At 38.9% G+C, this 25949-nt stretch overlaps 1 protein-coding gene across 1 annotated transcript in view; it reads right to left on the bottom strand.

Moving 5' to 3' along the window:
* SPAG16 (sperm associated antigen 16) overlaps positions 1-25949 on the bottom strand; it is a 407293-nt gene that overhangs the window by 118860 nt on the left and 262484 nt on the right. The window contains 1 exon segment of the mRNA XM_054830796.1: positions 4963-5027. Within this exon segment, the coding sequence (XP_054686771.1) occupies positions 4963-5027 (65 nt within the window).

Genomic DNA, 25949 nt, shown 5'->3' with positions numbered 1-25949 from the left:
TGAAACCTATTACTATTTTTTTCTTTGCAAATGATCTCTGAAAAGAAACTAAAAATGGTGATGGGAAACCAAATGATGCCATCAAGGTGTGACATTTAAAAATCAGCCTCAGACTTTTTTCAGTCCTATTGAAGCACCTTTGCTAAAAGGCCGTCTCACGTCTCAGACACACAGAAATACAGCACCTTGGGGAGCCAACCCTCATATGAACCAAGGTGTCATGAAGTTCATGGCCTTCTGAACACGGTCAGCTAAGTCCATACATATCAGAGCTTCCTCACAGAAAGAGCTGGAGGAGTTATTTTACTTCTAGGATATCTGGTAAGACATATTCTTACTTGTTTATCCAGCCTTCTGTATTAAGACTCTGATATCAGAGTTGGATAGCGAGTATATTTAAACTGATCAAAATAAAGATGGATCTACCCGATTCTTCTAGAGTGGTTTCAGAACATCTTACCTGGTCTCCACGTAATGCGTAAAGCAGCCACATACATGGTAACTGTAGGGGTATGTGAATACCAATAGCATCGGAGATGATGGGAAGTGATTAAACAGTACACCTGGCCGAGGGAAGAGAGCATTTCAAGCAAAATGACTTCCAGAAATAGGGAATAACATGAACATTTCAGAGAATGGATGTGGAAGTGGAGTCTACCACAGTCTTCTGAGAATTCCACTATTATCAGAAAGAGCTTTTTGCCAACAAGTGAAATGAGAATATTTTGATGCAGATTTTGTTTTTTGCCATGACGCTGAGACAGAATAGATTTATTTTTTTACTTCTAACAACGTTCAATGGCCTGAAAATGGTTAACTAATGATACTAAAATCTGTATTTAAAATGTAATTCAGTTCCATAATTATATTTCTTATGCATGGAGACAGAAATAAACTAGAGGAAGCACCTATTAGTCCTTTTGCATGTATAATTGAACACGTTTGATATTACTAGGTAACCTTTGTAAGTAACTGGCTTTGAGTTTATGCAAAGAGGTGAACACTTTGAATACATAAATAAGAGCAGATAGGTTTTTGATTTTGTATTCTGTTCTTTTCTTGTTTGTGTCTGTAGATGCAGTCAGACATCCCTGGCTTTATTTGGCCATCATAGAAACATCTGAAAGATCTGACTTTTGCATCATTTGGGTGCAGTAATGAATAAGAACTGACATCAAATATCAATATTATTGGCCCAGCTAAATGGTAGCTGACATCCAACTGGACTGCTGAAGAGGTAAACAAAATTGAAATTTTGTTTTTGTTTAAAAACTGTCTGACATTATTTGTCCTTCAGTAAATCAATGGAAGAATGACCTAAATGCTGTTTGCATTTTGGCTTGGGGAGGTAAAATTGCGTAGTTGCTATCTAGCATATTTTTTATAGTCTTTTAGGTTTTCCTAATATAAACTGTAATTCCAGAATCACTTTTTTGTTTTAAGGAAACTTAGTAACCTTTGTAATGATTTCTTAACCTGCAGACATCATACAAACACAGCATGGCAGATACAAATACAGGTGAATTATAATCATACTCTAAATAAGACACACACATAAGGGAGCAAATTTTGTTCTGCTTTAAATTCCTAGCGATATAACCAAGCATCTATAGTCTTCATACTTAATTAGCGTAGGTGATTTGCCAAGCTGGGAAAACGCTGCGCAATGTGCAAAACTTATTTCAAATGCTACTTAGGCCATACTTAGGTTTTACATTACATGCCAACGTTCAAGAACAGATCACCATTCCTTGTATGAATTCTACTGCATGAAATGGCATTGTTTTCCCCTAGTTGTTGATCAAAACCATGTACTAATGTAAAAATGTTAGTGCTTCGATTTTTCATCTTTGCATGAATTATGCTGATGCATAACATCCTCTCCGTAATTATTCACCAGACAGAAGGAGAGGGCCAGGGCTGACTTGGAGAACCCTGCCTTGATGTCCAGATGTAGGCACTTTGGTAGCCAAGGGGCTCCCTCCACCACCTTTTGCCCACTAGGAGCCTACATTTGTGCAGTCACACGGAATCCAACAATTAAATGGGGTCAGTTCAAATCCCGGTAACATTCAAAAACTGGGGAAATCACTTTGCCTCTTAGGTGCAGTATCTTTACCCTCCCAGGTAAAGGTATGTTCACATTCACATGTATCTTTTACTGTACTCAGAGCCTTTGAAGAGAATTGGAACACACAGAGTAACCTATAAAAATCCATCCTTACAAGCACACGCACATCATTCTACTCAAAGGCTTAGCCCTCAGTGGAAAAGAAACATCTGAAACATTTTTCTATACATAGTTGTGTTATGGGGACATGGGAGTAAAAGGGTTCGTAACATTAACTTTTAGAAGGAAAGATGCATTTTTGTATGTCTTCAGCTCAAAAGCAGCTATATGAATTTTGCTCAAATTTTCTCAAACTTTCCACAGGCAGAGAACCAACTTGGAAAACCGCAGAATTTATACACTGCTGAAAGTACTATCTTTTAAGCCCTGACATCACCACAACTACAGAAGTTTCTATGAGGGCAGTGTGATTACCTGCCAGATTCTCCAGAGAGCTCGTGTCCCAGGAAGGCAGCCTCCAACAACTGGCCATGGTTCAGGTGCCAAACGGGCAGTTATGTTCTATACAACAATTGCTAATTATGGACTCTGAACACTATTAAGAGTTCTGGCTTTAAACATCGCCCACTTAACAAAAAATTATTAACTAGTTTCAGAAGCATGGTATAGTAAATAACTCAGATTTAAGCAGTTTCACAGAGTTTAATGAAGATTTATTCAATTTGTACAAATGTATTATTCTTTTTTTCCTTCTTCCTCATATATTACTCTTCCTCTAAAATATCCGTTAATTTTTGGACACACTGCCTGGATGGCGCTCTGATCTAACTGGAAAATTTGTTCTTTTTTCTTCTATTTTCTCTACACAACATTGTGTAATTAGAATTTCAAGTTCTTTCAAAACTCCTTTGGGCACCAAGCAGTCTGCGACATGACTATCACAAGCCCACTGAAGTGACTTAGGAGCCCACTTATACTGACCCATATCCTACGCAGAAAAAGGAGTGAATCTCTTGGGATCTTTTACCATTACAGAACTGCACCCACAGAATCTGACCCTATAGACAAAACTTCTGACAAAGCATGAGATCTGCAGACCTGTGACATCAGGAATAATAAAAAAATAAATACATATATATATTTTTTAAAAAATTCAAAGTAGGTTTCTGTAAGCAATCAGCATTCTGGTTGGCCATTTCAGCCTTAAGAAACCACCTTTCCAACAAATCTTTGCCTGGCTGCAAAGCTTCTTTGGCCAGATCTAACCATTGGGCTTTCTGTCAGCCACTCTGGAAGTGATACTGCACCTTTGTTCAAACAGTCCAAATCTCCAAAATCTTTCCAATAAAAGTATTGTTAAGACTACTAATGTTTCTACAAAAAACTATTTTCCTCATAAAACATGCACCTTTTAACAAAAAGATTTAAGAAGAAAAAAAGTCACTCAAAACATCTCAACTAACTGGCTTAGGGTGGAATATTTTAGTTTCTTAGTGGGCAAACAGTAGAAGGTAAAAGAACAGTTCTTTGGTTGAAATACAGCACTTGCTTTGCTAGCCAACCAATGTGACAGCTGTAACTTGTACCACTCAGGACCAGCTACTTAGTCTTTTCAGTAGTTTTCCAGTACATACAGAGTTAATTTATATAACTGCAATTACAGTTTCTGAAATTATATTCCTCACTCAGTTTAATCAATGCTGCACTGGATGTTTCCATTTTTACTAATTCAATCATTGAGAATGTCACCCAATGATTTTAGTCTAGAGTTTAATGCCAACTATAATATTCTTTATCAAAATAACATGCTTATCTGGAAGATTATCAGCACAGTCTTTCAGCTTCCTGCTAATCATTATAGGTCACATTAGAGCATATAGCTCTTTGTAAATACTCACGTTAAAGACAGTGTTATAGTATTGCCATAGTATTTCCCTCACAATTCTTGCTACTGTTGAATATTCTTTGTTCTACACTACGGTGTTTTAAAATACTGAGAGGCAGGTTGTGCCTATCAAATACACAGATACACGCATGCAGCCAAGAAAGAATTAAGATACCTTAGGAATTCCTATTCCCCTCCTCTTATCTAAGATTATCCCAGACTTCCTGCTACCCCTCGGGTTTACCCTATATAAACACATAGGGTTTACATAAGCAGTTGGTAAAGCAGTAGCTGATACTGAACAAGAGGAGAATATTCAGGATATCCTACAGTAAAAATCAGTATCTTGCTCTGCTTGTAATGACGGTGGCAGTGAGAGCACAGGGAGCAGGAACACTGTTGAGATGTTTCTCAGGAAAGATGGTCCCTAAGAGAAAAGAGTACAAGTGGTAGCAGAAACCAGCACATGCCTCACCACTTCTACACCAGTTTTAAAAAGCAGTGTGGCTGGGAGAGCTGGAAGAACCACACTTCACAAATGTTTTGATCATTTCAGAATATTTCATATCACATCAAAGAAACATTTTGGAAAAATTACTTCCCTTCCAAAGTTCCCATCCCATTCAGATCACAGTCTGTTATCAACCCCAATCAAAATTATTCTTTTTAGACACAAAATTAACCATCCAGGCAAAAAACCAAACATCAAATTTCATTTAAAGTAAGTAAATGATCATAACAAAGGAGAATGGCTTAGATACCAAGATACCATGCACTGATCAAAGGAGGTAGGCACAAGGAGAGGGCAGCTTTATTGTAACAGTCTCTGGGACTCTGCTCTGTGTGTGCCACACTGAACTGATCTAGAAGTCATTACTAATACTGAATTCAGCCACAAAGGTATCCTATTTCACCAAAGTGCAGGACAGTATTTACCAGAGCAAGGAACATGATTAAAAATAAAATAAAATAGGAAATCCATATGAAATCCGTACGCAGAACTTACCTTCATATTGAACATAGCATGATTCTAGGAATGCAGGTGACCATAGAATGTGTAAACATGGAGACTCTAGGAATTAAACACAAAAAGAAAGCAATTAAATAAGTTCTAGTGATATAAATTATTCTATACCCTTGTAAACAGAAAGACCTTGATTTTATGGCTGCATGCAAACCAAGGTGCCTTGTGTGCTAAAAAACAACTAAGTTGCTAGAAGAGGAACCCATTTCTCACAATTACTAAGGATATATATCCTTACTTCACATAATAGCTAGCAGAAAAGGTGCATTCAAATATCATGAAAAAAAGCCATCTCCTCGCTGGAGGGTTTGAATTGGAAGGTGTGATTGCTGCTTCCAAAAGACTGAGCTCTTGCTCTTAGGCAGTGATTCAGTACATGTCTCTCGATATTCCACACACACCATTAAAGCCTTCCTTAAGGAATCACAAGCATGAAATCAAAATTAATTATCTTTTGTCATCTTCCACATTAGGCCGTAAGTGACCTACATAGTGCAGTACCATATGTCAGATATCATGACTGATATCTGACTTGTTCTCCCAGTACAGGAGGCATCCAACCACAGTATCTCCTGCTAAAAAAAATTAAGTCTTCAAGATGGGAAGACAGAGGCATTAAAAACAGATGCACTTCTCTGTTTTCATAAAAATCACTGGTTTCGTGGGTAACAGTAACAAAAATACTTTCTATTAAAAGTGAAACCCAGCTCTGAACAGTGTAATCATATCCTTTCATTCCAAGAAGACATTTTATTGACACTGGAATTGAAAGACAATTTCTTGCATTTTTCTGGAGAGAAGAAAAAACCCCAAACCAAGATCTGAAATTCCTCTACTCATCCCAGTAGTTCTTCTTTGTACTTATTCCAGCTTGAATCAATCTCTTGGGAGCAGGGGTAACATAGGTTAATCATACCTCTCCTCTTTCATGCTTTTAGGGTTTATACTATCAGCTTAATTCCATTTTTATTTTCCCAATCCGAAAAAAAAAATAGATACACATATCTATATCTCACTCCTCCTCTGATGTAACATATTTGGATTATCTTTTTCTCTGACAAAACCTCCTACATTTTTATCATCAGCACGCTTTATCAGTATATTCTCACTATTTGCAACAAGTCCTTTCAGGAAAGTAGTTAATGAGGTTTGACCACAAAGTAATTCTGGAGGGACACTACTTGATAATACTCTGTAGTTCATATTACATATCTGAACCATTTAGGAGAACTCAGTCCAACAAAACAGCAGTTAAAGGGGATTAGATTGCTGTTGTAAATATCTCAGGGGTTAAGAGCAAAGAGGGAAAAGAGCTATTGAAGCTGAATTGTTCCTGTTGATGCAGGAACATATGGGTATTCATTATCTGCAGATAAATTTCAGTTGGAAATTAGAAGACAGTTCTCAACCGGTGAGATATGAAAACTCCCCTCCACTCCAAGTAGTGGGGATAAAAAAAAATTCTCATTAATTGTAAGAAGCTGCTTGAGAAGTCTGGAATAAATGACCTTCTCCGGCATGTGATCTTTTCCCTGAACTTGGAGACCAAGGAGACTCGTTCCAGTCTTGTTCATACGGCATTAGAATACAAATCTCTGATAAAGCCCAGCATTTAATGCTTCACAGAATTCCTTTTGTTAAAAACTGTCACCAAAAAAAGGCAGCAGGCTACTTTATCAAGCACCATTTTGTATCTTACAGTATTTTTCATTTACCTTTCTGTCTGGAAGTAGTCTCTGCTTCAAGGCTGCATATACTATTGAGATCAAACTAGGAAATTACTATTATTCTCACGGAAGGACTGCAAGACAAACATAACAAGAAAAAAATGGTCTGGACTATTAAAAGCAATTTGCTATCTTTAGAGAGCAAGCACACCATCCACTCTAGCATGAAAAGGTTGCTAGAGTGCAGTTCTTGAGTCCTCCGCAGTTTTCAACAGACTTAGCGGGGGGGGAAAGTGCTAAAAAAACTCCACTGAAAATAGTTGTATATTTACATGACTTCTAAATAATAAAATCTCAACCAATAAGTCCTGATAAAAAAGAAAATTTAAATAATTATTATCCAATTATAAATTCACTGTTTGAATAGAAATGCGATTACACAAAATTCCCAAGATACTGACAGACAAATTAAATTTTATAATAATAACATAATAGGCAAAGATAACCAAACACATAAGAGCAGTCTAGCAAGAAAAAAATTTCAAGGACATAAAATCTACCTTGTGGCCTAGCAGCAATATCAATTGTACCCAGTCCATGGTAAAAACCCAAATGTTGGTGCATGTTAGCCCTTGTAAAATAACGGCTGTTGCTCAGCAGGGCATAGTATTTACCCTCAGACACTCTCAAACACCAATATATACACAGTAATCTTTCCACAAATACAGAAAAAGCACGCTATCACAAACCAAAAATAAAAAGAAAATCACACAGACACCGTGCCACAAAACAAATGTGAACTTTCTGATTTTCCTTCCGTAAGTTAATTCAGTATAAACCACCTGAAAAGGATTTTTAAAAGAGTAATAATAATAATAAAAATTAAAAAAGCTAGACAAAGTCAATGGTTCTGTAAAGTGTTTCTCAATACTATCGCTGAAACTTAATTTCCAAAGTGCCACTTTATTTTTATTCAATGCACAGCTAGTGTTTCCTTTACCGACACCATGAAATCTGAGTTTTGCAGACACAGATGCCATAAAAATAAAACTGGAAAGCTTACTATTTAGCTGTAATGTCCCAGCAGAATCAAACAGTAATAAATATTCTCTGGATCAGAGCGCATGTTAAGATAGCACTGAGCTTTCAGCATCAAGAGCTCAGCAGTAAGTTACTGATACCCCTTTTGCACATGCATTCCGCTTTTCAGTCTTTAATTATAAAATAACCTACTGTAACACCACCAAGACCCCTGCTTCATTCCATGTGGAACTGAACCAAGTGTGAACAGGGTGTCCAACTCCCAGGCTTAATATCCCTTGAAGCGAAGTTTGGAGCATCGCTTCTTCAGGGGAATTTCACTGGAGCGCCTTGCAAATTGGTCCTTAGCTTACTAACAGCTTCTTATCATCCAGGAACCAGCTGTATGCATCTGCCCATTTAACTGAATTTCTTTAAGGTTCAAGACAAGCAGGGGCAAACATCTGGGACTTGTATCACACGAAAAGAGCAGAGGAAAAACGAGGAGCTTGTCTTCACGTTAGGGGAGATGTCCGTTAAGGAAAATTACCTTCAAGGTCTCACTGACCATTACCCTGCTGACAGAGATAACATTATCACAAATCGAGAACAGGAGAAACAACAAAACGTCAGAGCAGAACTCTGCAGCTGTAAAAAGGCCCATTTTTTCCACATTTAAGCCACGGGGTCTATCCAGTCTCCTTGCATATGACATGCTAGCAGTATAAAGGGCAGTAAATTATGGAGAATACATTATTGTTAACTGAGTTATCAGGTCTTGATTGAAATATTAATGGAGGAAATCTCAGTTCTATTCACTCCTTGAGCTACTGCCCAATTACATTAATAACCATACATTCTTCCTCTGCAGAAAATACAGATAATAGCAATGTTCAAAAAAACCCCAAAATATGAAGTGTTCTGCATTGTTGTTTTTTTTAAAAAAATGGTTATTCACACATGCACACACACATATAATTTTCCATTTTGAAACCCAGAAATTAACATTAGAATCAGCAGTTAGAAACACCATGGCATTATGTTATGGAGCCTATCAACCTCTCAGCTTCCACTGAGCACAGACATTAATTGCCTACCTTGGACTGGAGCTATCTAAAAGACTTTTTTTAAAAAATGAAATCCAGTATTTTAGAAAAGCAGCCTGACCTTTGGAACTATGGATCTGTGAACAGTAATCCTGCTGCAAAAGTAGTTAAACAAGTAACCTAAATTCAAATGATTTTTTATTCTTACTTTCACAGGATAAAAGCCCAAGATTTTGGAATCAATAGTGAAATTCTGCTGTAAATCCTCCCTATTGTGTCCATATAGATACACAAGTACCAGGGCAAGACAAGACAGGCTGAAGACAATCATAATTAATATACTACAGCTTCTTTGCATTGGTAGAATTAAGTTCAACCATTAACTAAGTAACAGAGCAGTTGAATCTTCCTATACTTATTTTAATTACCAGTTTAGCAGCAACAACAACTAACTCCCAAACCTAACAAGCCATAATTCAAGCACCTCTGGAGAAAACACACAACCAAAAACTGTTGAGCATCATTTAAAAACTACTCATGTTTTTTAAACTCTGCTGGTTTGGTTATTTTTCTGGACTTTGAATGCCCTGCTATACATGAAAGTCTGACATGAACAGACTTTACCAAGTTCAAAAATCAAGATAACAAATCCATTAGAAGAAGCTGAGCCTAATATACTAGGTGCAATATGTAATTGTCTTTATTAGTGTGGTATGATATGAGCTTTTAGACAGAAACATCCAAGTATGTGCTTTATCTAAACAGTATTCAGATAAAAGATTTATTTGTAATTTTTTGGTTCATTTACAAATTAACTCAAAGAAATATGTTCATTTAGAAGGACTGGACTAAAGAAGGTATTTGAACCATAAAGCACTCAACAGTGGAACTCTTCACCTAATTGTCTTTATTAAAAGAAAACAAAAAAACCCCAACAGTTTTTATGAAAGGTCTAATTTCATTGGGGGTTGGGGAAATAGTATCTTGAATGAAACTTCTGATCTTACATAGGTAACGTTTTTCCAGATACTCAAATAATCTAAAGCTTAGGAAGGTCACTTCACTAGACTTGAACTTTTCCTAAAGCAACAGTCATGCTAAGTGTACTGTGATGACTGGCTATGGACTCACTGGGGATGGTCTAACCTTTCTCTCAATTTCCCTTGCTGAATACGGCCAAGGACCTCCCTTTTTACAGCAAAATTAAAAGCATGACTCCTGCTCAAATCCTTGCCTTGTTGACGACATGGTCTGTCTGCTTGGTCTACCTGCGTTTCACATCAGCAAGGCACTAGCAAGCTTGGAAGGAAACACATGACATATCCAGCAGCCTGCGGGCTCTGAAGTCACTCCATGCTGCAGGGGAATCACCTGCATTGTTGCCTTGAAGTAGGCAACACAGAAAACATCAAAAGGGATTTGGATCTCTCTATTTAAGCACAAGATATAACGAGGTGACTTTTAAAAGAGAGAAAACTCATTTGCATGGGCTATGACGAGTAAACATAGAAACTAGAGGAAAGAATCTAAAACCACCTACCCCCACCCCAGGCCGTAAAACCTCACTTCAGCAATTTCCTGCCTCACACGGAGCCTGCGTGCATCCCCTGCAAGGCCAGCCCAGCTGCTCGCAGACAGAGCCGCTCTCCTCTCCATCTGCCCCATCCTGTCTCATCCAGAGGGATGAGACCCAGAGCAAGGCAAAAACACATCCATCTCCCAACTACTCTCTCAGAGACTTTTACGAGCACATGATGTACAGTATCTGTACAGTAAGCACTGAACACATTTGGAAAACAATTTTACCATCTGTCACCACAGGTTTTACTCAATAAGCTCAAGCACAGAGCCTTCAGCGTGGAGTTTACTTCTGTTCTCCTCGCTTGGAAGAGACCCTGAGGAGGAAAAATCATGCAGAGAAGACTGTTTCTTGACATTAGACCAAGGGTAAGGCCAGGACATTACTCCGATACTTTGTAATCCTGTTTTTGGGTAATAAAATTAACTCACAGCCATTATTAGCGTGCGTTACTACACAAGGATTCACAGAGGCAGGTATGTACACCAAAGCTGAAGTACATCAGCTGTTGGGCTCTCTGCTATTACGGTGATCTCCCTTTCCCACAGACAGCTTGCCTTTTTTTTTTTTTTAAACTTTATTCACTACATCTTCCTAAAGAAAGAGAATTTTCAATCTCTTTAAAATGCATGAACTTATATAACAACTTTCATACTGTGAAACATTAAAAACTTGAGAAACAGCGTTTTTCTAAAGCTGGTAGTTAATAGAAACTAGAAACAGAGCTCTGCCTGCCAGCTAAGCCTGACGCCATGCTTTTCATCACAGACCAGCCTTCCTTTCACTCCAGAGCTGGTAACACCTGCTATTAAAAACATGGAAAAAACTAAAGTAACCTTGCTCTGGGACACTCCTGAACTATCTCTTGTTTCTGCATCTGAACTCTCACCTGAACTTAGCATTTATATGTCTTTTGCACTGAACATGCAGTCATACTCATTTTTCTTAATTGGGAGGAAAAGTATGTTTCTAGGCCAAGACCTGTTCAAAGTGAACCTCTAAGGCTCTCCTAAAAAACCACAAAAACCAGGAGTTTATAGTAGAAATGCTGACAGATGATATTCTTGCCAGCATAATATAACCTGACTCTAAGATAAATGTTTCATGAATTAAAAAAGTTGAAAAAAGCTCCTCTGTTCAGCTTTGTTCTTGAGATGAAAGTGAATTATCTTTTTGTCTTCTACTGACACTTGGATTTTTGTACTGGAGTCTGTGGAAATCTGTAACCATAGGCAGTATTTAAACAGACATGACCATGTGGAATTCTCTCCTCACTAAACTCCTGTAAGAGACATCAAACTTCTAACTATATAAAGGAGGAAAAAAGATCTTATAGAAAGCAGATACCTTCCTGTTCTCTCTCTTCACAGAAGTAGGTAAAGTCGTCTCTACTTAGAGAGATCACCCACGAATGCAGTTCCACCTGTATGGAACCTCCAGGGAGGGGGAGGGAGAAATTTCTTTGCTGGACCCATCATTCCTTTAAAAGAAAATAAACAGGGGGGGAAAAAAAAACCCCAACACCAACCCTCAAAGATATTGAAATTCTTTCACTAAAAGCAGACCTGTACATTATTCCCCTGGCTGACATTGGCAGATAGCTTCAGTAACAGAAGCTACTGCATCTTAATAAGGATTTGTAAGGCAGGTGTACATACATCATCCTGTCAGCACCAAAAGAGCCCAATTTGGTAATTGCATTGCTCCTATCCAACGTAACTCCTGGAGTTCAGATGTTCCGGCGAGGGAAGGATCAGTGGTGCAAGAGCAGGGATAGCCAGAGAAATCCTATATGCTGAAGTCCATTAACTGCAGACTTCTCAGCATGGGGTACAGCCTTCCTCCCCCCCCCGCAAATTAGGTGGCCCATTTTTACTCTAACTAGAGTTTACTTTAAATTAACTTGGTATTCCAATACTTTGCAAAACATACCAACTATTTTCAGGAGACTAATGCATGCATGACAGATACCTAGTAGGACTGTCTAACATTAAACATTATGAGATCTATTGCTTTAATGTAAAAAAGATCAAAAAGATGAATTATAAATGAGTGGAAGTTGCTGGTGGAATATAACTGGAAAAGTTATGAGTGCAGGGAAAGCAGAGAAAAGAAATACAGAAGAATTTCTGTTGGCTTTGAAAATTAAATTACACGAAAGCAGAATAAAACAATGAATACATAATTTAATTATATATGAGAAAAAGTGAGAGGGCTACATGGGAAACCCTTTCTTCCTTCCCACTTTTAAAGGCAGAGGGTTTCAAAGTTAAGTTTCATGCTTGGAAAGTTTTTACTTTTCCTCTGTTCAGAAGCAAACAGCACCTGGCCTGCAAGAAAACTACAAAAGGCATGGGAAGCTGTTGAGTTGTATATAGTTCAGCTTCTACACACGTACGACTTCCACATCTGAATCTGCCGCTCTCATGCATTGTCTTTAGTGCCTGCACTCAACAATTGTGTTTCTTCACCTGCTAATCTGATCCTGCTCCTGTAACAAAAGTCTTAAGAAATCAGCAACTGAGCAAAGCAAGACGATGCACTATCTTTTGATCTTACCTGAAGATGAGAAGTTGCGTATCAGTCTGAAGGATTTTAGTGCTCTGAAAACTAGATGCTCAATTTTGGCCCAAATGTCAAACTGTTGCCTTTTGTGAATTCATACCAGAGCACTGTTTATTTTTCCTAACAAGAGAAAGGCAAAACTAAGTGTTTTTAGCTGAAAAAGACAGTATAGGGGCAAAAGCAGGTAGATACACAACTGTGCTATTAAATAAGACAAATGAGGAGGCTCAAAAGTACTTTTTTTAAAAAAAAAAAAGAAAGAAAAAGCTGAAGAATTTATTCTCTTCAAAGAGTAAGTATAAATCAAGAGTAAGCCAATAAGGTCAAAGTTATTACTTGTCTGACAGCCATTCAGAGAGTGTTTACTTCTATTGGTATAAACGAATTTGTAAGCCTCCTGCATTCACACTGTGAATTTTGTTCTGGCAGTCATTATGCATCAAATGCATCTCATCAAAATTTAAAGTGGCAGATGCGCAGAGAAAGATACCAAAATGAGAAAAACAAAAAAGGGCAAACGTAACAGAACATGTCTGCAGTTCTCTTTTGTTAACCTGCAACTGCTGAATAGCACTCTTGGAAGTCAGGTTCTTCTTTCATCTCCATTTTCTCCATTAACCAACAAGAAAGGATCGACTAGTTCCCAAAGTAGGGGTCTTGGCAAAGAAACCAGAGGCTGAACAGAAATCAAAAGCACATCACTTGCCCACCAGGATCTGGTTCCCAACTAATGCCGCTTTGGGAACAACAGTACTGCTGACCTGAGGGACCGAGATCAGAGAAAAGAATCCAGGCTACTTGGCTAGAAACACTGAAGTTATTCATTGGAAAAAGAAGTCACTGAAATAATAACAATAATAATAATAATAATAGAACAGTTTCATTTTAAAAAGTCTTTAGATTTCAAAATTTAAAAAAAAAAAAAATTATCACCAGTGGAAGAGGAGAAAACATTGAAATCAGCTCCTACAAACGCACAGTCCAGAGATTCTATACACCAGATCCTGCCTACACTGTCTACATATTCTGGGTGAAAGGAGAAAAAAGGATTGTAAGTGCCTAGTAAAAATATTTCTCATCTTCTGCCAATTTCAAATTCAGAATTTTGTAAGTCTTCAAAATCAAATTCACTTTAATATTTTCAAAAGTGAGATCTAGAGAAAAGAGAAAGTAAAGCTAGAAGGTCTAGGTAGTGGTGGAAATAGTTATATTTTCTAGTAAGTCTGCTGGACGTCTAAGTTTTATTTAGCATTCAAAGCACAAATACTTAACTACTGTCTTGGTACCTCAATAATATGACATTTAACTTCCATTACATTTAGGAACAGGCAAACTTTGTCTCAAACTTGCATGCTTTATATGTTATGGGCCTGATATATTTTTTGGTCTCTTATTTAGCTGAAATACAGAAAAGGCATCTTCCTTTTTGTCATTGCCTCATACTACCATGAGGTCGTATCACAAAATGTAACAGATCTGGGGCCTACTGAAGCTAATGACAGAATTATTTCCAGTTTCATTCACAGAATGAGGACACTTGGTAATGCCTTTGCTAGAAAAAGGCTTTCACCTGATGTGAAGTTCCATTGCACGTGACATTACCTACACCAATTAACATGGTTATGCTCAGACCAGAAGATGTATAAATATATCCTTTTGACTTTTGTCATACAAAACATTCCCGTTGGAAGTAACTTGCTGAATCTCAGTCTGAGGATTACCAATGTTACTCACTCACCATAGCACTGCTCCCAGTAGAAACCTGTATTCAGTCTCAGTGGGAAAGGAATTAGGCAAAAGACCAATTTTGAAAGTCCCACCTGCTATATAGAGCTTATTGATCATTTCATAGAAAAAATATTTTAATAATTTAAAATATACTCTCGTGGTTTAGCTTTGTTAAGCTTATTAATATTTCCCAATAAAGGTAATGACTTAAATGAAATAGGAATAAATATATTTTTTAATCCATCAATACTGGCACTCTATCTGGAGACTGGACTTATAGGACTACAGAGTATGCAACTATTTATGTCGCCTTCAAAGAAGCACGTATAGAGGGCTGAAACCAGAAAATCTTTACTGGGAATGTCCCACAACGAAACCAACATCATAATAAGTAATAAATACACACATACATACATATATATAAATACATAGCCCTTCATGTGCGAGAAGATCAGTCAAATAAGAAAAATATTGAAAAAAATTACTCCAAAGCAATATGAACACTTTCCCAAAAATGTTTTTGTCTGGTGCGAACAAGGTGATTGGGGACAAGGGGCGATAAAAACATTAGGCATCTGAGAAGCAAGAGCTCTTCATCTCTTTTAGCACCATTTTCCCAAGATGCTCACACCATGGCACAAAGTTGTAGAGATACTGAAGAGAACTAAAACTCCTGGAAGCCTTTTCAGAGACCTCTTGTAAAATTACAGCATGATTACATTACCTCTTAAATAAAAAAAAAAAAAAAAAAGTTTCTTACAAAGTTCAGCCTGTCAGATTTGCCAGGATTAGATCTGGGACCAAATGTATTATGACTAAGCCCAACGCTGTATAAATATTAGATCCATTATTCAAACAGCTCACAGGACACCGTGAGCTTGATTTTTACATAGACAAAAACTCCCCATGAAATATCTTTCCTGGGATTTTTCCCTAGTAAGGGTTGTGGCATGGTCCCCTATCTGAGCAGAAAGAAGATGTAAACAGCAGGTTCCCATTAAAAGAGTTCTATCATGTATGTAGCCTCAGACAAAAGAATTCCAGCATTTAGGTTTTGTGAGTTATTAACAGCAGGCTGCTCTGTAATTGTCGGTGAAATAATCTCATTGACACATACAAGTTAGGAAATAGAGGTCTCATTAACAAAGCCTCTAGCCTTTATTAGATCATATAAATAACCAAGAGAGCCTGCAAAAGATCGATTACAGCCTTTAAACGTTTACAGAATCAGTGTTTAATTAAGACCATTTTAATATGCAAATCAAGCCTAATTATCATCATTTGTTAATGTTAGTCTGCCTGGGCTCTAAACAGCTTCAGCTGCAAATATGGTAATAGTATCATATTTTTGCTGCTTTTTTTTTTTTCCCCTAGCAGGAACTGCAGAGGAAACAATCAAGTTGTGCTACCAATATGTACGAAGGCTTTCAAAACTGCATTTCCATTTACCATTTGGAGATGAAGGTCAAAAAAGTGCTCAGCGTAGCATAAAATCTAGCTGAAATGTTATGCATTTCTTCACCCACTATTTTGTGGAGTGCTTTAATTAATGTATTTCCTTCAAAGTAACCAGCCCCTCCGGGAGCTTCTTTTGATGAAAATCTGCCCTTGTTCAATGCAGTGATTGAATAGATGGGTTTCTCACACAGACCATTGTCACTCAGAAGCCGATATTAGGACTTTTTTTTTCTTCCTACCTCCTTCGCCCTGGGAATGGCAACCCTCCTATGTTGAGAAGCCACAGCATTATGGCAGAGCCCCTGGAAATTAAAGTGTGAAGCAAACAAGAGAACAACACAGCCTTCAGCAACGTGATGGGAGGAGCAGCCGGAGAGGAATACAAAGCAGGAGGGGAGAAAACACGTCTGTGTTCGGACTCTTGAAGAAGTAAAATTAAAGCCTCGAAGCCCCCGTGAATTTGTTTTGGGAAAGAGGGTGGGGCAGCCACAACACAATCCTGGCAAAAATCATTCCCTTTTCTCGACACCACTGCTCTCCTGCCGCCACGATGAGCTGCACAGATTAAAACGAAGAAACAGAACCACTCACCATTGGGTGGTATTGATTTGTTGCTGAATGCTTACACATTGATGCTGGGGGAAATATGAAATGTTTCTGTTTGCAACATTCTACAATATAGAAGGTCACTTCTTTATTTTTCTTTGCCATTATATTTTCTTTCCTCGTTTTCCCAACGCTTTGGACCCTGTAGCTGCCAAACCCTCAGCTGGCGAAAAGACAAGCTGTCTACTTTTACTTATGCTGTAAGATATTTGGTAGTTCTAAATAAATTAAGTCCTTATAGAAAAACAAACAAAAAAAAAGGACATGTAGTTACAATAGCCAATGAGTCTTTCAAGACAGAATGGATAAAAATGTACTAATCAGAGTAGAAATAAAATACAAGAGACAACTTGAAAAGCCCCCCAATTCAAATGGGAGCAGAGTGGCTTTCACCCAGCATCTTGACTGACTAGTGGATGAAAGGACTTCATACAGAGACCGCATTTGGGGACAGTGCAGAGCCACGGTATGATAGAGATCTGTCAGCAATTACTTCCCAGCTCCTTTTTGAAAGGTGCTCTCTGGAGACTGTCTCGGAGCCTGGGGCGTGTTCAATAAACCCTGTGCATGCTACTGCCGACACAGCAAGTCCACACAGAAGTTGAGCGAGGCTTGGGAACAAACCCTTATATAGCAGTAGCACCTAACACTTGTGAACCTGCAGGCAATGAAGAATCGAGCCACGGAGACAAAGCTGTTGGAGGGGCTGCTGAGACAGCTGGCAGGCGCTGACACTGGATTTATAGTCTGTTTCCACTGAGAGCTGTGTGCAAACGCACAGACTAATAATGACTGTGGGAGCTGCTATCATTTCTGGGTGAATATCTGAACCTGAGAAAACCACAAGAATTTGAACGAACCGTATGTGGAAGGGAGCACTCTTACTTATCTTTTCTTAGATAAAATGGACGGGATTTTCAGAGAGCCTACGGAAAACTTGAATTTCAGTGGAACGTTGTATAATGAGTGAAACAAGTGCATTTTCGGGAAATACCTGCAAACCAAGAGCAGGGAAGAAAGACTGGAAAATAAATGCAAACTAGGGCATGTCTAGTAGGCTTAGCAGAAAGGTTTTGTGTTCAGACACGACTGAGCTCTGAGCTGCACCATCAGGTCTCGGACAGGGAAGGAAAGAACGGAGGAGTACTTAGAACTTCAGTTCATTCATTTATTTACCACGGCGCTGCAATGCTGCGTTAGCTGGTTTTGCCCCGTGGATGTTCTCCTAAAAGGGGAAGTCAACAGTGCTGATTCACTTCAAACAGACAGTAAACTGACAGCCAAGGCAAGCGAAATGACCGAGACAATACTTGAGCCACTAATTCGCAGCCAAGCAATCTGGTTGCACACAAAAGCAGCTACTTCTGAGGAAGGTTTTATTTATGGAACAGGTACTTAAGCTGTCCATGAATATTATTTCATGTTCTCAAGTCTAAACTTGCTATTCATATTAAAAATATATGAAATACATTTTATGTTTGACACATTGTATGGTCTTGTTAGGCATACGAATGTCCATTCACTTTTGCACCTTGCTGAAGTCTTGGCCTCAGTGTCTCACACCTGCCTACAGCTCTAGTGATAGCAAGTTAAAAACATTCCCAAACTCCCTTCTGAGTATTGTCACATGCACTCAGCAAGATGAGAGAGTACCTGTGTCAGACACAGATCTGATAACTTCCTAAGACATATAGGTATATCTCAGAAAGCAGATATTACTGTCAAAAAACCAAAGAGTATTAAAAATTAATTCAGAAAAAAATTATCTGCATTAGACATGCACATCAACAATCCTGCTCCACCTACCAAATTAAATGCTACTTCTTATGTAGCGATCTCCTTTCCTTTCTCCACCATCACTAGGGACAGTATACACAGTATACATAGTTATTCCTAGATCTGAGACATAGAGCTCTTTCATTAATTTTATTCGGTTTATAATTTTTCAATTTAAGCCAGATCTTTCCTGATTATTGAAAGACAGACAAGTAAGGATACTTTTTTAAAAATTAGAAAAAATATGCATTTAACAAAAGGAGGCTCAAAAGGAAAACACATCAAGCACTTTAAATGCATGTGACCTATAACTTGCATTCCATTTCTGTAAATTTACAAATAAAATTTTAAAATCTCAACCAAAGCACTTTGGTTTTGTTTGCAGCTAGCTCTGCTTGGCTTGTGCCCTTCTCACCCTGATTCCCTGCAGGGAATTAGCAGGAAGCGGGATGCCCTGGGCTCCCCCCCTCCAGCCAGCGGATGCTCCACAGCAGCACAGGCTGGCCCAGGTTTGCGATCCCTGACGTGGCCGGGCTCTGCCCTTTGCGCAAGCCGTGCCGCTGTACAGCGGGGTCACTGCAATGACATGGCAGAGCTACTGCCTGAGCTCAAAAATAAATTCATGCCCTTGCATGTCTTCAAGCCACACGCAGAGCACCTCTTATCCATGGTAAGACTATATGGCTGGAACAGCCTCTCAGGTCTCATCGGGATGTATATCTACCCACTGTACAAGACAAGATGGCACAAGAAGTATTGCACTATGAGGTATCACATTATGTTCATTTTCTCTTCAGTGAACTGAACTGCAAATAAATGACTCAGACACCAGCATGAAATGAGGACATATCACCAAAGGGGTTTTATAAACATTATTTGTTACAAAAAGTAACTCTCTAAACAATATACGACCCATGACTAATTTCAGGGGGGTCAAGGTGATCTTTGCCCTCTACCGTGTAGAGTATTATTCTTCTCTAAAGAAGTTCAGAGGTTAATGAATAAAGCATCAGCAAAGAAGAAATGAGACTAAGCAAGAAACTGCTCGTTCTTGGGCTCTGCTATAAATAATGCTCTCATTAAAATTCTGCCTTGGAAGAAAGGCAAGTCCATTAGTCGAGGAGCTAATTTTTACTGGCTCCTTAGATGTATGCATATTAAAAATTCAGCTTTTATAATTGCCAGCCATCAACCACCTAGTCAGTGCTGTTCTTGGAGTTTTTAATTATTTACTTCATTTGCATAGACACTCCAATTTATGATCAACCATTTAGTTATCAAGGGACAGTTTTAGTAATTCCTCTTTTACATTTTTATTTATTCCTTTTGTATCCCTAGCAGGGGCGCTGAGACAGCCTTGCCCGAGCTGTACGGCAGTGGGACATGCCCACCCCGGCACCTGCAGCCTGCCGCTGTGATGCATGGACATGCTTCCCCACATCCTCTCTGCCTGGGCCAGGGCAACACGCACGGCGCAGCTACGAGGCATCTGCTAAATGCTCGTATCCCACCTCAGAGCGCCGTGGCAAGGTGCAGGGACAGTGCTTCTAGATGATACCTTAACCTCCTGCTCCTCAGCTGCTGCACGCCCTTGCCTGAGACCTTGGCCTCAAGAGGAGGGAAGAGCTCACACTCGGGAACGCGCTGCCTCTTTGCTACAAGTGCTCTGGCACTTTGCCCCAAAAATGTTCTCCTCTGGGTTTTCACTTTAGACCTGTTTTCTCCTCCTCCCACAACCTTGCTCTGTTGCCTGAGGACACTACAGCTGTGAAACCTCCTCCAGTACTGCCCTTCCTCACTAGGAACAAGGCCCAGCCTTTTCTGTTCATACTTCTGAGCAGACAGTACACGCTTCTCCTCCAAATGCTGTCTGCCCAGCGACTTGGACACACAAAAAGGAGAGAAAATATAAGACATAGGCTTTGAAAAGAATGAGTTCTGCAGTTGCACAGGAGTGCACCTGTCCCAGTGCTCACCCCAAGCACATGCCGTGGGCAGCCAGGCTGCACCACCACCGATGCACCCTTCAGCTGGACATCGACCCCCCTGGGCACCACTGGCCCAGAGACAGCCGTGAATCTTGAAAAGCCACCCAATTTTTTGTTCATCCTTAAAAACAACTAAATTATCGAAAAAAAGATGTGTTGTCTGACTTCAGTGTTCAACGACAGGCTCCAGCAACAATGGGAATGATTGATTTGTAATCCCCGGTATCATTGTGCTCCTCCCCGGGTACCATCTCTGACGGCATTTTGCAGACAGGATACCAGACAGCAAATGCAAAGGGAGCAAAGCAGCCTTGCCTGGCAGGAAGGGAATTGATTACCAATCCCTCTTTCTGCCAGGCAGAATTTCTTTGCTGCAATTCATACTTTTCAATAGGCTGTCTACAGACAGCCTCCAGATGGCTTTGGGGGGAAGCGAGGGCAATGACACCAGAGATTACAAATCAATCACTATTATAGAGCCTTTTATTCGGTAGACGCTTCCGAGTGGAAAACAGATACCAAAAATATATAATACGTCCTGATTTTTTGTTTGCTGTTTCCTTTCCTTAAGCTCTTTTATGCCCTCTTTTCCTCCTGACACTACTGCTTTCTTTTGCTGCTTTTACTTCCATCTTTCTTAATACATATTTCTCATTTATACTTGATTTTTATCCTTCTATCACCTTTCTCACAGCTAACCTACACCATCCATAGTTGCCTGATATGGAAGTAAAACATAATCTTTCTACTCTACGCTGTCATCTTTCCTTTCTTTCACACCCAGATCCTTCTTCTCAAAAATATGGGACAGTAACGCTGACAGAGAACGGAGCAAGGTCTACCTAATTTTTATTGTCTTGAAGCCATCTCATATATCATTCTGACTGCTTTTGCTCATAGCACTATGTCGGGTTTAGTACTATAGGATCCAAGCAATAAGGAGAGAAGGTAACAGAGAGTCTGGCAAGAGATGATTGTAACCCCTCAGCCGCAATATAAAACATCCAGAGAAAGCTCCCCGTACATCAGAACAAATCAGAATATACTGTTATTCCAGAGCTTTCATGTGAGAACAATCCTGACCACCCAGCACGTGGGTCTGATTTTATTCGCTTTTATGCTTTCTTGCATGTTTTAATTCATGTCCTATATTAAAAGAAGTGTTGTCAGCTGGAACAGGTGAGGTAGGTATTGAAAATATGTTTGTTGGGAGGAAACAAAGACTTTTTTAACAATAAACCTGATCACAATACAGGTCAGTTTAAATAAGTCCACTGACATGCATTTGGTAAAATAAATATCAGAGGTGTGAAAATCACCTTTTAAAAAGCATTGGCTTACTGAGTCAAAACATCTTTCTGCTCTAACATGTTAACAAGTTTAAATTTAAATATATTTTTAGAAACTGAAAAATACATCAAAATTGTCAAAGGAGAATATTTCAAAATTCTGAAAACACTACAGTTTGGTTGTTCAGAACAGAGATTTTTATCCATTTATTGACACACAGAAAGTTTTCAAACTATTGACTTTTCATCCTGATCCAAATAAGAAGGTTTTTGCAGAATCTCAGAAATGCGTTTGATTATTAAAAACCACTTCCTCCCAGGAAGGCTATCGCTTCATTGTTTATTTGGAGATCTAAAATTATAGTAGAAAACTTGGATAACGCCTCTCTCAGAACCAGCACTTCCCATGAGTGAAACATTCACCACGAATTTTCAGGTACACCAGCTATCGCAAGCAACTCCTCTGAGTTACGACACTACTACTATAAGGCAGACTACATGACTTGGTTCAAGTCAGTCACGTTCTACAATCAGATGAATTACTACGGCCAGAGAGTAGTGCTTTCCTAATACCACAAGAGCACAAAGCAGTGGGCTAAAGACTGCAGAGCATACCCCACTTCCAGCGGGGTACGAGTGCCATGAAAACAGCAAAGAGTGAAGCTGAGATCGGATGTGTTTTGCTAAAGAAATCAACACCGTGTCCCTTCACACCTCATCCAAATCCTTGAGAAACACAGTGAGATGCTGGCAGATGTGTGTTTTACTGAAGTTAGTATATCCCAGTTGCACTGTAGTCTGCTGAGGTCAAGAAGGTGGGGAGGGGAGGCCTGCACAACTCATTTCATGCATATAATACAAGATACAGGGATGCACATTTCTATTTACGATGAATTTTTTGACAGTGTCAGTTCCAGCCAGATGTACTTGGGCTCCCCAGGCCTTCAGCAGCTCTTCTGCACAGCCCATGGCAGGCCCTGCGGACTCCAAGGTCTGTGCTCTGCCCATCTCAGGAGCCCTTTTGTGGGGGCCAGCACTGAAATCCCCCTGCTCCCCTCCAGAGGATGAACAACATTTTTACTAGGACGCCTCCCAGCACCTAAGAGAAGCTTGTACAATAAAGATCTTTCCGCAGAAATAGTTGGGTGAATCAGCATTTTACGATGAAATTCTCTTTCATCCCAATTTTTAAACCATGCGAAGAGAGATTTTGTGTTTAGGTTTGTAACGCATCCTAAATATCTATTGTTTTTTGGTAAACTATATACAACAATAAATGTATTTACTCTATTGCTTTAGCTATTGGAAACCTTGAGATTTTGACCAAATATTTCTTTTTATTATGCCATTTCTGACAGTTGAATATTACTTAAAATAAATAGCAGGCAATTATTTTAATACACTCTTACTGCACATTACTTTAGAAGATTGTTCTAAATTGCTAAAGAACCACCAATTTCTCTAAACAGAATTATTTAATACAGTATGGATTAGCATTATATAGTCAGTTAGGCAGAAGCTATGGATAGAAACCACAACTCTTTTTCCACTTCGTACTTTAAATTAAGAGGAAGGCTGCTCTAGAACAAGTCAAAACATTGAATTTTATATCAGAAAGAACTTGATCTTCTTCAAAATCTCTGCCAATTTGGTGATATTCAGAAAGCTTATATTATTAGACACTATTTGCAATCCATGTTACCTGCACCTGAAGGCTTGATCATTTCCTCTAAGCTCATATACACAAGGGAAGAAAAAATATAGAAAAGGAAAACAATTTTTTGTGGGTTTTTTTTGTCTGCAAATGCTGGCAGTAAGCCACTGTTTTTCTGAATCTGTAATTTTTATGCCTGTATGTTAGGCAGATGTTTATCTAAATCATTTAAATCTCTGTCTTTTCTGTTTTAGACACATTTAGTATTAAGGGATGCTCCCTGAGTAACAGCATACATTAAAAGTTAATTAAGAGGAAGTTAAAGGAGAAGGAAAGTAATTACTTTTTTCATACCCCCAACAGACATTTATTTCATTTTGGCAGGTTAAAAATGAGAAAAATTGGAATAAAGGTGTGAAAATTGGCAATACATATTTTTAGGGAAAGCTTTATTATCCATTTCCTTACATGCTAACTAGAAAATGCAATCCACTTGCTAATGTTGAGTGAGACTACTAAGTAATATAAGTTGCTTCATTAATTTGTTTAATAACCAAACTTTCCAGAAGTGGCATGTCTAAGTCAAGTAGCAGGCAGTTATGGGTTGGTTGGTTTTGTGATGACAGCCCATTTTTGAACATTACACTAGCAGACACTCTTTACTGTTTCTTTAGTTTTTATGCAGTGTTGAATAATAATGTCTTTATCATTTTAGGTTTAATACAACTATTTACTCTTGACTACTAATTCATGTTTCTGAGCAAAATATATCTAAAAAAACGTGTGCACACTTACTCCCCCACACTTGTAGACACACACTTTTTAACTTGCAGTTTTCAACAATTGTTTAACTCTCATTCACAGCAAGTCACACTCTACTGGAAACACTAGAATCTAAATTAAAAATAAAATCTTGATAACAATATGCGCATTTTTCCTCCAGAAAAAGAGTAGTTTCTGGATTACAAAAAAAAAAAAAAAGTAATAACAAGAGAATGTCATGAAGGAAAAAAAAAATATTACTCTTAGCCACAGCAAAGCTGCTTTATTTAAAGTAGGACAATTATTCTTCTAAAATAAAGCCCTCAAGCTCCAAAGACGTTATGTGCCCTGATGTCAGATCTCAGAAAGACTGTAGTGGAGAGGAGTGCATGTGTGCCCTTAGGGGTGATCAGCTGGGGGGGGGGGGGGTGTCCTCAGCCAGCCCTGGAAAGGCAGTGTCCACCCCCAGGGAATGTCAGCCCTCTCCCTGCCTGTGCTCAATTGAATCCAGCTGAACTTCATCATCATGGGTCATGTCTGCCACTGTTGGGGGCGGGGAATTTGAGACACAAGGCTCTGCATTATTCAGAGAAGAACTGACAAAGGGCTAATTTTTAATAACAGGATTAAAAGGGAACCAAAAATGGGAATACTCTGCAAATCCGTAGCAGATCTTGCTAAATCAGTTTTCCAGATTTGGAAAATTGAGATTTGAGAAGAAACTAAATTCACAAAAACCCCCGCCCCTAAACCAAAATTATTCAAACATGTTACAGAGTTTTTCCCAGGATAAAACGGTGGTTTTTTTTTCTTTCTCCCCCCAAGCACCTTGCGTTTCCTATGAACTTGACTTTTTTTTGAATTTCAGATTATACTCATTATAAATATGACTGAAGCCTATTAACACTTTAATTGTGGACTGGAAAACACTTAGGGCCCAAGTTTCTTATGTGAAAAGGTCTAAGTTATCCCATAGCCCTTCTCTATGATTGATGGTGGCACTGCAGGAGAGCCACAGAGACAGTTTGGGGGTTGGTTGGTTGTCAGGCATGTTCACAAGCTCTCCCAAATGCTGCAGAGCCCGTGAGGGCAGGCGTCTCCATTTCTTACTTAACTAAAGGAGAGAGCACGATGGCCAGGACCAACACGATTAGGATCATGGTTAAAATATAAACTGCGTGACTGTATGCAAATGTTCACTAAACACAGAAGGAAAACAAAAGAAAAATTACAAAAGTCTGCAATTGTCACAATTATAAAGATAAACTTCAAAATAAATGGCAAGTAGAGTTAACACAATGGCATTTGTCAAGAGGTTGCGTACTTGTCGAGGCACAGGCTCAGAGATAGGTGGGCATGCTATGTGCATTTCCAAAAAGCATCGAGTCCCAGACTCAACCCTCTAGGGTTCCATCTCAACTAGTCAAACCAGTTGCATGCCATTACTGGATGGGGCTGGAAAGGGGGGCAGATTTGGCAGCAGGATTGGGGTAGGTGTGGGATTGCAATGTGCAGAGGGTCCCGCTGGCCTTACTCTAGCCCTGACCACTCCTGCTCTTCTGTGGCTTCCAGCTAAAGCAACTCTTTGTTGCTTCTGCACAATCCTAGTATAAAACAGGAGAAATTTAAATGAAATTAGGAGTGTGGCACAGTCATATCAGCATACATCACCGAGTACCTCCTTTCCTGTCAGCTTGTTCACAGTGGAAAATTAGACCATTGATATTTATTCTAGTCACCAACAGGGGAAGATTACGTACAACGGCTTTGTCACATTGCTAAATTTTGCATCTTGCCTATCAGTTTTGTCCCAGTGTTTCCAATTTGCTTG

This window comes from Grus americana, chromosome 6 (assembly GCF_028858705.1).
Source record: "Grus americana isolate bGruAme1 chromosome 6, bGruAme1.mat, whole genome shotgun sequence".
NCBI classification, from domain to species: domain Eukaryota; kingdom Metazoa; phylum Chordata; class Aves; order Gruiformes; family Gruidae; genus Grus; species Grus americana.
Note: the sequence above shows the minus strand (reverse complement) of the source record. Positions and strands in the feature narration are given on the sequence as shown.